General features: G+C 36.5%; 2 protein-coding genes and 1 long non-coding RNA gene across 5 annotated transcripts; 1 reads left to right on the top strand and 2 right to left on the bottom strand.

The window, feature by feature from the left end:
- Positions 1–35: 35 nt before the first annotated feature.
- On the bottom strand, positions 36–6,028 carry LOC122277554. Of its 3 annotated transcripts, none has more exons than XM_043087571.1 (3): positions 5,847–6,028; positions 2,053–3,759; positions 36–318 (listed from the first exon to the last, which is right to left on the bottom strand). In XM_043087571.1, exon 2 carries the CDS (start codon positions 3,717–3,719, stop codon positions 2,085–2,087), a length of 1,635 nt encoding a protein of 544 aa, XP_042943505.1. In that variant the 5' UTR covers positions 3,720–3,759; positions 5,847–6,028; the 3' UTR covers positions 36–318; positions 2,053–2,084. The 3 variants fall into 3 exon arrangements, with proteins under 3 accessions (XP_042943505.1, XP_042943504.1, XP_042943506.1); XM_043087572.1 differs by lacking the exon at positions 36–318 and having other exon boundaries at positions 2,600–2,735; positions 2,825–3,759; XM_043087570.1 differs by lacking the exon at positions 36–318 and having other exon boundaries at positions 1,861–3,759.
- Positions 6,029–6,753: 725 nt separating this feature from the next.
- LOC122277553 (probable L-type lectin-domain containing receptor kinase S.5) lies at positions 6,754–9,325 on the bottom strand. Its single transcript, XM_043087569.1, has one exon. The coding sequence runs from the start codon at positions 9,036–9,038 to the stop codon at positions 7,059–7,061; it is 1,980 nt and encodes a 659-aa protein (XP_042943503.1). The 5' UTR covers positions 9,039–9,325; the 3' UTR covers positions 6,754–7,058.
- A 3,685-nt stretch (positions 9,326–13,010) lies between these two features.
- Positions 13,011–13,715, top strand: LOC122277514. Its single transcript, XR_006229023.1, has 2 exons — positions 13,011–13,193; positions 13,302–13,715. It is a non-coding gene; the product is annotated as an uncharacterized LOC122277514 (long non-coding RNA).

Genomic DNA, 13,715 nt, shown 5'->3' with positions numbered 1-13,715 from the left:
AATTTTATATAAATATTAAAATTAAAATATCTATAAAAAAAAAAGATCCAAAATTACAATCCCAATAGCATCGAATACGATAAACATATTGTAATAATATTAATGTTAATATTCCAAATATGATGATAGACAAAAATCTAAACAAATTTGGAATTTGAAGAATGAAGTACAATGTCTTCTTTGTTCTTCTTGTTCTCCAAGATTTGAAGGATTGCACAAAAGTTCTTTGTAGCAACTTACTGCCTTGAAGCAGTCATGCTCCCCTACAATGAACATGAAATAGCCATTACACTTTATAGAGTCAAGAACTTTAGATCCCTGTAATTACAAACAACAAAAATATTATATTAGAACAAAGGAAAAAAAAAGAAAGATATAACACAATCTTGATTTGAAGCCTTCCTTATCAAATACGTATGACTCTTAGAAGAAATTTATCAAACATCTTCCCTGCATTACTTTCCTTTCATTACATAGCATTTCATTTACATTTTGTTGTTTTCCTTATTACAATACAGCATACTACATGTTAGCAAAGTGAAACAGCCAAACCAGTATGCATAAGCCCACAACAAAACTAGAACCAGCAGGAAAGTATTGGTAGGTGTCTTGTCCTGCTCACATAATTATTAAAAAAGGGCCTGATGTTAAATTTGTTGCTTTGTATTCACATTCACAAAGATGACAAGGTAAAAGCACATGTTGTGCTAGTTTGACCATGTTGTTTCTACCACCAATTCTCTTTCCAGTAACCCACCGATAAAAAAGTTCTCTTTCCGGAAACCCAGTTTTACTCCAAGGAAATTCATTTACTTCAAATGGGAAACTGTTACCCAAAACTAGAAAAAATTTGATACTCGTTTTTCTCTTAAAAAGAAAAGAAATCAACGCTCATTTTAACTTTTTCCTAGCACATGTTTACTGAATAACTGAATATACACAAATGGTAGTTATCGTGCTTTATAAGCATATAATGCCACTACAATTGCATTAGTTTTCCAAACTGTTAAGCCGCCGAAAAGAGACTAAAAAACACTGTGATCAATATGCCATGAATCCAAGTCCAAGTAGCCACCACCACCCCCAAGACCCACACCTTATCCTTGCAAAACTTAAATCTATTTCGGCCAGGGCTCCAAAATTCACAATTTAGAGTCAGTGTGTGAAGACTGAAGAGTAAGAAATAAGAATAGAAGATAGAAGTTTCTGAAATGTGAATTTGTGAGGATGAGAGACAAGACTAAGTGCAGAGGGCGTAGTAACTTAGGGTTTTTTAATTTTTAGGTCAAGGATAAAAATGTTGACCTGTTAAGTAATCGTGTTTTAACAGGTCAATCCGTTTTGATTTGAATTTGATAAGCGATTGCTTAACGGGTTAACCCGTTTTGACATAAACTTGATAAAGCTAAATCCAAACCCTTTTTTATTGTGTCGTGTTGGGTTAACGGGTCGTGTCATATATTGTCACCCCTACATTTGACCTCTCAAGTCTTAATTGAGTTCGTTTATCACTCTGTTGTCTCTGCCTAAGTTTTAATCCGGTGGTGATTACCTTGTTCCTGACGATCCAACCAAATTCTTTAGAACTCTTTGGGTCTCTCTGTCTGATTGCAGGAACAACATTTAAAAATCATTTAAAGGGTAATGGATTAATTAGATTACGTCAAGGGATACGTGGTTCCCTTAATTAAGGCAAAATAAACCATATATGTTCGAAACCATGATACTTATTATTTTAGATTTTATCTTCTCCAATCACATACCTTGATATAACACATTTTAAGTGGTATCAAATCTTCTGTTATACATTTACTTAAAATGTGTCGATGATAAAAAAAAAAATTTAGGGTGAAGGATAGATAGTTCAAAAGCCAAAAGCCAAATGTGAAAGTCGCATATTTAAACCTTGTATATTGTTCGAATTCAAGGCAACTGCAAGGGTTTTCGAACACGTGATCAGAAAAAACATTAGATTTACAGATCTACGATTAGACATGCAGGAACACAAATATTCTAACTAATACAACCGAGTTACCAACACCAAGAAGATACCTGTCTGGCATTTTCCAATGACCACTCAAAGGTTACTTAACTGTTTCTTGAGTAAGGTTCCACAAACAATCATCCCATAGGTGGATATTGAATTTGCATTGAGTGCATTCTGTGGCCACGCCATCGAAAGGTAAATCACAAGCGTCGCACGGATGGGAGTATTTACTCCTTTGGACAATAATTAGAGGATGTGGGTGTTGTTCATTTGTATAACTGGTTCCAAATTTAATGTATGGATATTCTCCAAGAACGCACTGAGGATGAGCAGCAAAGTCACAATCTTCACAGTAATAGAACCAGTGATTTGGATCTCTTTCTTCTTCACAAACTAGACAATAATATTCTCCAGAGTCATCTTCAGCAGTGTAGGTGAGCTTGAGGGGATGCGTATCGTATTTATGTGTAACTTCAAGCGGAAGAGTTGCACATTTAAAACCCAAGGTGAAGCTGCAATCCGTGCATACATATACGCGGTGGGCATCATTATAATCACAAGCATTGCATTCCTCATCAGAATTTATAGCGAGGAAGAGGGGGTGTTGGTGACCTTCATGTTTAAGGCATTCTGGCATTGAACCACACTGAACGTCAAGGTTGTACTGACATTCATCACATCTGTAGGTAAAGCCATGGCGATAATGCTTGCAAGCATTACAATAGAACACGCCATCAATGGAAGGTGCCTGTGAGTGAAGGGTGAGCACATGCCGATGGAGTAGGTGTCGCTTTTTTGTGGGTAACTCGGTACATCTTTTATGGATAAAGAACTTACATTGTTGGCAACTGTAAAATGGTGCCGAGATTAATTGCATGCATCCCTCACAAAGCTCATCATCCTTGAGCTCCTCGTCATTGAAGATCAAGCTGTGATGATGACAGAAATATTGCATCTCTCTAGCTCCTTCACCATCTCTTAGGGTGACAAAATCAAAGGAATCGTTCGAGAACGAGTTGAAATCTGCAGTACTCGAGTAGTCCGCGATTCTATCTTCAAACAAAGTGTCAGTTGCACAGGTCAAGTGGGCAAGATAACTGCATCTTTGACAATAATAAGCTGCATACTTTGTGTTCACCTTTTTGTAACAAAGTTTACAGAATATGTTGTGGTCCTCCTTGACATGATGAAGAGAATAAGTTAGAGTGAGCGAGTGATCATGTCCTGTAATTTTTATGGTACGAGGGAATTCAGTACAATCATAGTGAACCAAGAGTCGACAGATGTTGCATAGGTAGGCAATATCCTTGCGTTCCACGCCACAAGCTTCACAGGCGAATTGGATTTGGTTCATAATGGGGACGAATGCGTGTTGATGACATTTGTCAGGACAACTTTGCCAACGAGAGGCACACTTAATGTCAAGATCGAAATTGCACCAGTCACAACGATAATAGAAGCATCTGCTGCAAAATCTCCGGCAAGCATCACAACGACTACTCGCCGAAGGTGCTTGGAGGATAAGGGCGTCGTTTGGATGCAATGGATGTTGTATCTCGCGAGGTAGCTGAGTGCACGATTGATGCAGAAGGAAATTGCATTTAGAGCATTTGTAGGCGGGACCCAATATCGGTTCATTACAACCCGAGCAGATAATATCCTTCTTACCTTCATTTTTCACTTCTTCTATGAAGATCAATGGATGCCTGTGACTGAAATGTTTGAGATCCATCTCCTTCAAGATCTCTCTCTCACTCTTTACACGCTCAGAACTGATCAGAGATGTTTGGTAATCGGTTTCCAGATTGCGGTTAGTTTTTCAAGCATTAGTAAAATATGTAATTACTGATAAAAAATATATATATATTCTATTAACTCTTCGATCCATTAAAAAGGGGGAAGATCCAAACAAATCTCAAAGACCAAAACGTGCGCTCACCCAGGGAGGACCAAGACCTCATGATGTTGATTAAAGAAAAGAAAATTCTTTAAATAAACGCGTTCGCGTGAACACAAAGGAAAGAAATTGGCTTTGGACGTGAACCAATCACAATGGTTGCTAAAAAATAATAATAATAATTGACAGCACACATACATATATACAGTTCCCCTTCATCATGCAAATAAAATGTTTTTTTTATAAAATAAAATGAGAAGGTATAATTTAGGCCTTGTTTGATTAATCAAAACTAAAAATTTTATCTCATCTCATTTCAACTGATCATTACACATTTTTTAAATTTCAATATAAAATATAATAAACAATCTTACTTTTTCAAATCTCAATATAAAATTAATATTAAAAAATTATATTATAATAATATTTTATTTATTACTATTTAAAATATCTTATCTCATCTCATCTCATCTGTGTAACCAAGCGTTAGTTAATTGACATTAGCCACCAAATATCCTCTATAATATTCATTGAAAAAGAATATATATAAACATTATTTTTAATCTCTTTTAACAATAAAAGAAATAAAAATAAACTTTAAAAATAAAAACAAAATGGGGTCCCATTTACATCCTTGAAAGCATCCACCTCCACTTCCCGTTTATATTGCTCCTTAGCCAAATTTTAGTAAATGATTAGGAAAAGTGAAGAAAAGTGGGATAAATCCAACTCTCTAAACTAACTTTTGATTTTAGGATTGGTTTAGTTTGGAGAGCAACTGTAGCTAGCTTAAGGTCTGGTTTCATTTTACAAAATTTTCAAATAATTTTGTTATATCTCATCTCACATCTAAATACTATTCAAACACAAATATTTTTTAATTTTAAATTTTTAACTTTTTCATCTAATCATTACAATTTTTTTAAATTTTTAAACAAAAGATAAAAATCAATTCAACTTTCTCAAATTTTAAAATAAAAATAATATTAAAAAATTATATTCTAACCCTATTTTAATTTTGTAATTTTTTTAGTTAGCTTTTTCTCTCTAATTGTTTTCTAAATTCTATAAAAATCTTAACTCAAACTATTTCATTACTATTTACAAATAATCTTATTTTTATTTACATATTTTTCATCTCATATATGTAAGTAAACAAGGCCTAACTCGTTTTTTTTTTATAATTTTTTATTTCAAATTTAATAATATATTTAGATATATTTGTTATTCCTACTCTTTCTCCAAAACTAGAAACAATATCATTAAAATTAGTTTTTTTTTTTCGTTAATATGAGGGAGATTATAGTTTTGTATTTTTTAATAATATTAAATACTCATTTTTACTATAAATTTAAGTAATTGTTTTTTAACAAACACACATTTCAGTGCTAATATTGCTTTGCACGATTTCCAATTCCTTAATACTTATATATTTCTAATTTTTTTTTATTCCGAAATGAATTGTATGTTTCGATTTCATATTTAATTTTTAAAAGTTAACCGTTACAAAATATTACTATTATAAAATGCCAAACTTGACAAAAAGTCATATTATTCTTAAAAAAGTAACAATTTTAAAAATATTATCGTATCCGTGAAAAAATAATTTAAATAAAATAAAAAAAGGCAGTAGTTAAGAATCAATATTATAAAGAGAAGTGAGAGAAAAAAAATAAAAAATAAAAAATATTATTTTAGTAAAACTGATATAAAAAAATAGAGGAAGATGTATGAGATTTTGAAAAGATAAATAAAACTCATGAGAAAGTTAGAAAAAAAAAATTTAAAATATTTACTCGGACGTGGATGCTCTCCCTCTTAGGTTAGATACAATCTTATCTCTGATGCTTAATTCGCAGATAATTAATTAACAATAATCTCATAGATACTGTCGCTGATGAGATGAATAAAAGGACACACGTGGCATCTGCCTAACAAATTTAAAAGCATAGGCTAACGTACCTGTGTGGAATTATCTATGATCGGCTGAGGGAGCAGCCAGTCTGTTGTGGAGAGAGGGAGAGGGAGCGGCGGCGAGGCTCCCGGCGAGAAAGCTGGCAGGGATGCACCGTCGATTTGCAGAAGTATTTTTTCCTCTCTCTCTCTCTCTCTCTCTCTCTCTGTTTTTTATTTCTTTTTTTAGCAATTGCGCAACTAACACGACAACATCCATGGTGACGAGCAATCTTTAATTTAAAGTTCCTTTTGCTTGACTTCCTAGCCAAGTCATTGTCATAATTTATATTAAAAGACTTAATTCTACTTTAAAAATAGAATTTGGAGAGATCCAGTTCAGATCCAACAGCTTCTACTGTCCACAGAATGGGACATTAATCAGAGTTCGATGTTAGAGTCAAATTGCCTCTACACTACCTGAAAGTGAAACCCAATAAATTTCTACCTTCTTTGCAGGGTGTGATTTGCCACACAATTTGAGGAGGTGAAAAATGTAGAATGTCCATGAAAAGAAAGCATTTCTTTGAGATTGATCTCGTCGATTGCCTTTCTTTTCTTAACGCAGGGAGTAATATTCAAAGCCCACTTTCTAGAATATACACTTGCACTATTTGATCAAGCAGCTAATCTAATGTATCACGTTAAATCGCATTAATTTATGTGTTTACTAATGTTTGTGTAAAGTATTTCTCTAAGGGACATAATAAGATCTGTACATGTTTTCTTTCGTTACCATTACAGTGGCTGTCTATATATAACACCAGTGATGTTTTTGTATGGAAGGCATGCACAGATGCACTCGTACTCATCCAATCTATACGTACGATCTTCGCCTACACAATAATACACAACCAAATGCAGAATCAGCAGCAACCCCACACGCAAGAAATCATCGTACTCGGCCATTTGGTCGTTTCCTATGTTAAAATGACAGGGTAATTGCATTCAGAACATCAAATTGACCTACTATGACCTCGTTTTTCTTACATGAAAACTTGGCAAATTATTTACAAGACGGAAATAACAGAGGGAGTGGATGTTCGTTGGATGATATATAATGCCTTAATAGTAGAGAACAGGGGGATTCCAGAAATTCAGGATGAGTCTGATCGAGCAGGAAAGGGAGATGAATTATGGCGGCCATGGAGGCATGATGAATGACAATGAGTGTGTGGAGATTGTTGAAAGGAGTTTGGCGAGTCTAAAGCTTGGCATGATTTATCTCCCATTGAGTTGTGTGAATGGACTGAGTTGGCTTCCAATAAGAGAGACATCATCCGCGTCCTGTTTGAATGATGGGGGCATGGCAGGCCACACAAAAGCAGGTCTTTCATTAGGCACCGGTGGCAGAGGCGCTTCCCCTATGATTACCTGCAAAACTGTTTTCATGGAGGGTCTGTGATGTGGATTTGGATGGCAGCAAGCCAACCCCAATACAAGCATCCGCTTCATTCCTTCCTCGTCAAATTTGCCGTCCAATCTGGGATCAACTGCATCAAGGATCCCTTCTCTCCTGTGAAGTTCCCATAGCCAATACACGATGCCGTTGTTGTAATCGTTGTCCTCATTCTGTTTTCCAGGCTTTCTTCCACAGACAACTTCAAGGACAAGAACACCAAATGCATAGATATCTGTTTCAACAGTTGCTCTACCAATAAGAAAAGTTTCCGGAGCCATATAACCCGGCGTTCCTGCAATTTCTTTTGTTGTGTGGTGGGTTTTTCCGCTTTGTTGAACGGTGCGTGCGAGTCCGAAATCTCCCAGCCTTGCATTGAAGTCCGAGTCCAACATTATGTTGCTGGCTTTTATGTCGCGATGCAGCACCCTCTTTGCACATCCATTATGAAGATAATCCAGCGCTTCAGCTACCCCATATATTATGATGTGCCTTTTCTCCCAGCTGAGATTTTCATGTTCCTCCATGCCTAAATTCTCATCGCCATATATGAACTTGTCCAGGCTACCATTTGGCATGAACTCGTACACTAGGAGGAGCTCAAGCCTTTCATAGCACCATCCAATCAATTTCACAAGATTTTTGTGATGGAGGCTACCGATGGTTGTGACTTCTGCTATAAATTCTTGCTTACCTTGACTTGAATCCTTTGAGACTCTCTTGACAGCTACTTCCAGCTTATTTGCCAAGAATCCCTTGTAGACTGTTCCAAAGCCTCCTTTTCCGAGCTTGCTTCTCGGGTTGAAGTTGCCTGTTGCTTTTCTCAGATCTTTCAGTTTGAATTTCCGTGGAGCCACAGAGGACCCTTCGATCTGGTCTTCGATCCTTGGATATGCATCTTCTGGTCGCTCTCGGCGTTTTCTTTGCAAATACAAGTAAACCACTATTGCAATCAAGAGCAGTACTGCCGGAACTGTGATCCAGATCCATAACCGCTCCGGATTTTCATCGCCAATATCTTCCACTGAGAATTCCCATGACCTTATGCAGTTCAGTTCGGTGTAATTACCTGTTGAAGCAGAGAATCCCACAAAAACCCTCTCTGGAAGATGGTCAGAGAGATTAAGAGGCAGAGAAATGACTGGCTTGAACTCTCCCGTTTCATTACTGATGGAAACAACGACGGTTTTGGTTTTGCCATCATACTCAACCCGTGCCCTTATATCAGTATTTGAAGAAAGATTGACTCCATAGCCCGTTAACGATACTTGTTCGATCGAGAAGATGCTGTTCACATCCAAGCCAACGTGGTTTTCATCGAGATCTTCTGGATAGCTCTTTCTGGTGTCAAATTCAATCGCTACCACATCAGCTTGAGATGATCCATTTGTACTCGCGTTTACGATCCCAAGCCATTGCCCTTGGCTGGCCTCTGGAAGAGTGGTATCTGCAGTTAATATAAAGGCCAAGCCTTCACCGCCTACAGGAGATGTCACTGGACTTATTCTAAGCACAAACGTGGTGTTGAAAGATGCCGTGACACCTTTGCTCTTGCTCCACAATCTGAATGGCTCCTTGTAAAAGACACGTCCGGAACGATTTGTGATATTCTCTCCACGAAGATCAGGTGTAACTTGGATAGCATCTAGGAAAACAACTGAGTTCTTGCTCAGAATGAGATCATTGTTGGTTTCATAAGGAAAGCTTTGAAAACTAAAGCACCCTACTTGTTTAAGAGCTCCACACAGGAGGATTGCAAGAAAAAAGGACACTAATACCTCAGAAAACTGCTTTCTACCCATGGAAAATCAATACAGAATGGTCTTGGCTCTTGACAGGTCGATTGTAGTTTTCCAATTTCTGCCAAGATTAGACACGTACGGATTGATCAGAAAAACGAAAGCAAAATCTTATGTTTATTTTCTGGAAGATATTCTAAACAGAGATTTTAAAGTTTTAGCCTTGTAGAACAGAACTTTCCCAGTAATTTCTGCAATTTGAATATAATATTTCATTCAACGGCGGCGTATCAAAAGCAGTCAACCTCCGGAGGTTTTCTGCGTGTGTTTTTTTTTTTTTTTTCCCCTTACTGGGCGGGGGAACGGGAACAAGTACTCCGTTCTTTGAGGGTTTACTGTACGGATAATTTGAAAAAAAAAAATTCCAACAGCCAAAAGACAAGCGTTTCAAATTAAGAGAGATTAAAAAAAAAATTACAATATTTATTGTTGGCAGTATAATTTTTTTTGACCGTTTAATATTAATCTTCAATGAATATTGCAACCCAGCTAGCTTCATCTGTGATATAATCTATTAAAAATAATTAATCTTCATTATGGATATAACCTTTTTTTTGGGATAAAATAGAGCTCAGATTTCCAGAAAGTCCAAGATCAAGAACAAGTCTTGTTCTTTCTTTCTTATTTATTTTTTATTTTTTCCTTTCAACACGTGTGCGTCATGTGTTATTAACTTATTATAACTGCGCGCCCACTATGCATTATTATATTTACATATAAAAACAACTAAAAAGACAGCAACTTGCTAGATAACGTATAAATTTTGTGATTGGTCATAGTTGTCGTCTGGTCTGACGGAATCAACTAGGAAAATTATATTAATATCGTTCTCACTTCTCGGGCTCCCAGCTATCATTACATTTGAAAGGGGAGCAATACGACAAAATACGAAGAAGAACAGGCTGGCTAAGACTGTTGAATATTATCCATCTAGATTGTTTTTTACATGATTAAATCGTCTATAGTTCAAAACTGTTGAATATTATCATGATTATCCATCTTGATGAATGCGAGAACGGACAGATCGATTACGAGTCATTAATATTCCAAAAGCTACATGTTTCAAGTCTTCTAACTTTTAAGAACATGGTGATATGTCTTCTTCTATTCAATTGGAATAATTTTCACATGTAAGATAAACCAGAGCATATGCAAACGAAAGAGAAGAGAAAAATACGAATTGGCGAAAACGACAGATATTATAGGGTCCTGTTCTAACAATCTTCGCCGATCGAGACAGGAGGGAGCCGAGCGCCATCAATCAAGAACTAACAAATTACAGCAATAATGGTGGTACTGTGATCCAACCCAAGGAGTAGTCAATTAAGGTCCAATATGATGTTAGAATAGTCTTGGACTATCCGTTTTCCAGTAATAATATCATGATCCCTTGCCTAAATCAGTGGTTAACATTCTCACAGATCCTCTAATTTTATTTTATTTTTGTACACTTTCTGTAGATAATTAACATAATTCTTATATTTTAGTTTAGCATAAAAGGCAAAATGGCTTTGTTGAGCTACTTTTATGCCTAGCATGCACGCACGGAAATTATTTAACGCTAGTAGTCACTAAGGACATAAACTGTCGTCTTCACATGATGTAAATTGAGAGCAGAATGGACATATTTATGGACTAAAATTGGCCGATAAAGTTGCATTGTTCGATAAACAAATAGAAACTCAATTAAGAGAAGTGCCAAACGTACACAACTCTAAAAAGCAACAAGAAAAACACACAAAGAAAGTAAAGCAAGATGGTATTATCCTGGTTAAGATATAACGTTTGTTTTCCTTTTTCCTGTTATCCCATGCCTGTTCTTGATATTTCCATTAAGGGATGAAAACGTCTTGGCCGGTGGCCATCGTCCATAATATTGCGGCGACATAAGGAAGGAAGCACATATATACCATGTCACGTCAAGGCGAGGTTGCAGATCTTAGTTACTCCAGGCAATGACGCATCACAGCGATCGAGTAGTAGAGATCAACCCAGTAATTGGATCGAGGCTTTGAGTGGAGAATGAGAGGACAGTTGCATATACTATATATATTGTATGCATTTAATATTAATTGTCAAACGTGCGACATCAACGGCGCCAAATGCAACTAAAAAGAATACGAGAATTATTATATTGGGCGATTTAATACTATTACACTGCCAGAGTCTCCACATGTATGCAACCGGCTAAAGTTTCAGTCATTCCTATTTTATAACAAGTTATTAACACGTAAAGCTCGCTTGCTCTACCTGCACTCCCCCACTTGTCTCTCCGTAAATTGCGTCGAATAACGTATAATCCAGCTTGGTCCATTTGAATAGCTCCCAAGATATTTTTTGGGAAACTATGTTTATTTACAAAGAAAATATCTGTTACGTGCCAGAGTTTGCAACCTTGTAGTGGGTTTATAAACGGGTAGAGAATAAGGATCGTCCTTGCATGCTCTACCTATGATAGTAATTTTGTAGGATACTTCGAGAGATCTTAGGCCTCTTAAGTTGGTTTAATTCGAGAAAAATCACAACTCCCAATCAATACAAAGTTGAAGATAATACTCATCAGATAGTTTTATTCTTGGCATCAAGCGTTTAAATAGCTGAACAGCCATTACAATGAAAGGTCTTTCTCAATTACTGAAAGCAACATCTACGTGAATAATTTAGGACATATTTATTGAAAGAGAATTCCTTAAAGTCGGTCCAGCTAAAAATCCACATATAACAGCCTGCCAATAATTTTTAGACACTTAGGCTTTCCATCAAAATTAGTGTGAACCAGCACTACATGAGATTATCAACCCAACGGCAAAAGAAACACAGGCCCCCTCGCCTTCACAGCCCCTTCCCCTACGCTCATCTCTTTCAACTCCATTTATTCAGACAAAAACTTCAATCGATCAACATGAAGTGCCCACATATTACATTTTAAACTAAATTACATTTTAAACGAAATTATATTTTAAATCCCCAATTTGTTCCATCGCCCACCTACAGATTATTGGTTTGGCCCAATTCGCTGCATCTTTGTTCTCCCAGTTGAGTCATGAAACATATCTAAAAGCTTTTGCAGCAAGAGTGATTGGACTCCGAGAAAATCTGTAAGAAAAATTATCTGAGCGACAAAGTTGTAAAGAAAAGCAAAAGAGGGATAGAGAGAGATGCTTAACGTACGGCCTGCGGTGTATTTTTGAGATTTCGCCTGGGTTTGTTTCAAATCTGGGTTTGTTCAAAATTTTTGAGATTTTTGGTCATTCTCTGTATCTTTGCATCTGGATTTGTTTGCCCGACTAGCGTAAATCTGTTTTGGGTAAATTAGTTTATGCCTTTGACATCTCTCTCTCTCTCTCTCTCTCTCTCTCTCTCTCTCTCTCACCAATTAGATTCTAAAAACTAGTTTTCTCAAGATTTCAAATGGTGTAAATTAACTGAACTAAGACTCGTAAGAACATGATTTTAGCATATCACAATCACATCTCAATTTAATTATCCGGGTGGGTTGGGTGTTTATTAAAACATGAGAAATAGTTCAAAAGAAGCCATGGGCGATGGATTCGTGGGGTGAAATCGGCCTAAGTGAGTGAAGACAGAGATGGTGGACAATAATCGAAATGGTGGTGGTGGATTGGTGGAGGTGGATGTTGGCAGTGGAAGTCTAGTCGGCGTGAAACTACAGTCGACGTAAATCAAAACATGAAGCTTCTCCTCAATTTCCCATCTATGTTCTCTCTGCCATTTTCTATCATATGTGAACGAGTGTAGGGTGATTTTGGTGTAATTTTTGAGGTGGCATAATGTCAGTGGAAGGCTGTTATTAGGTGAAAATTGGCCTGACCGCTTAGAAGCGGCTCTGTTATTGAAAATGAAAGACAACATTTTATTGAAAATGAAAGATAACAATTCAGTAGAAATTAAATAAGACAGCTGACCAATCTTTCTCCATCATTCATGGGGACCTAACAATATCATTTCCATTAGTTTTCAACTTGGCTAATCTAAAAAAAAATACCAGTCAGAAAACAGAAACAAAAAACTCTTGGAAAACAAGATTGGATTTGACCTCTCATACAAATTAAACCGGATTCCGGCGAGATCAAGTTATACGTACGTTAATTTAGTCACACTGTCACAGCCACTCCAGGTGAGACCGACCCGTCTCAGGTTGGACTGATGCAGATTCCTTCTCCACAAACAAGCAATCCATAACCTTTATGTACTTTCGTATATATTATCTCATAACTAAATATGGACTGTTGCTTACTCTTGCAGGCTGGTTTAATTAAGCAGCTAGCAGCCCAGCGGGGATACAACCAGCGCTTAGTAAGTGGCGGCAACAGCCCGGCTGGAGCAATGAAGCTTACTGTTATCGTTATGAAAAGGAGAAAGGGAGTTTCCGATGGATGTTTTGTGGAGAAAGAATTAGCAGTATATAGCTAGGCTGAATTTCCCAGAGGCCCCTGTCCTTTCAAATTTTAGAAAGAAATGGAACGAAGCCAAGCCTCAGCAGTATATATTATCTCATTCACGATTTACATTAACTACAGTTCACAATTGTATGATGTGGTTAAAATTTATGGAGGATGTGACATATTGTACCATTATACGTATGTATGCAGGCCTTTAAGCTTAAATATTATGTAAAACTTCAACTATTTCGATGACATGATATATTTCTTTCATAAA

The sequence above is a fragment of the Carya illinoinensis genome, chromosome 9 (assembly GCF_018687715.1).
Source record: "Carya illinoinensis cultivar Pawnee chromosome 9, C.illinoinensisPawnee_v1, whole genome shotgun sequence".
Taxonomy (NCBI): domain Eukaryota; kingdom Viridiplantae; phylum Streptophyta; class Magnoliopsida; order Fagales; family Juglandaceae; genus Carya; species Carya illinoinensis.
The sequence above is the reverse complement of the archived record's forward strand: the minus strand, read 5'-3'. Positions and strand labels throughout refer to the sequence as shown.

Bases quoted from the DNA above. Each gene is read 5' to 3' on its own strand.
- LOC122277554 (XM_043087571.1), bottom strand. From the start codon at position 3,719: ATGGATCTCAAACATTTCAGTCACAGGCATCCATTGATCTTCATAGAA.
- LOC122277553 (XM_043087569.1), bottom strand. From the start codon at position 9,038: ATGGGTAGAAAGCAGTTTTCTGAGGTATTAGTGTCCTTTTTTCTTGCA.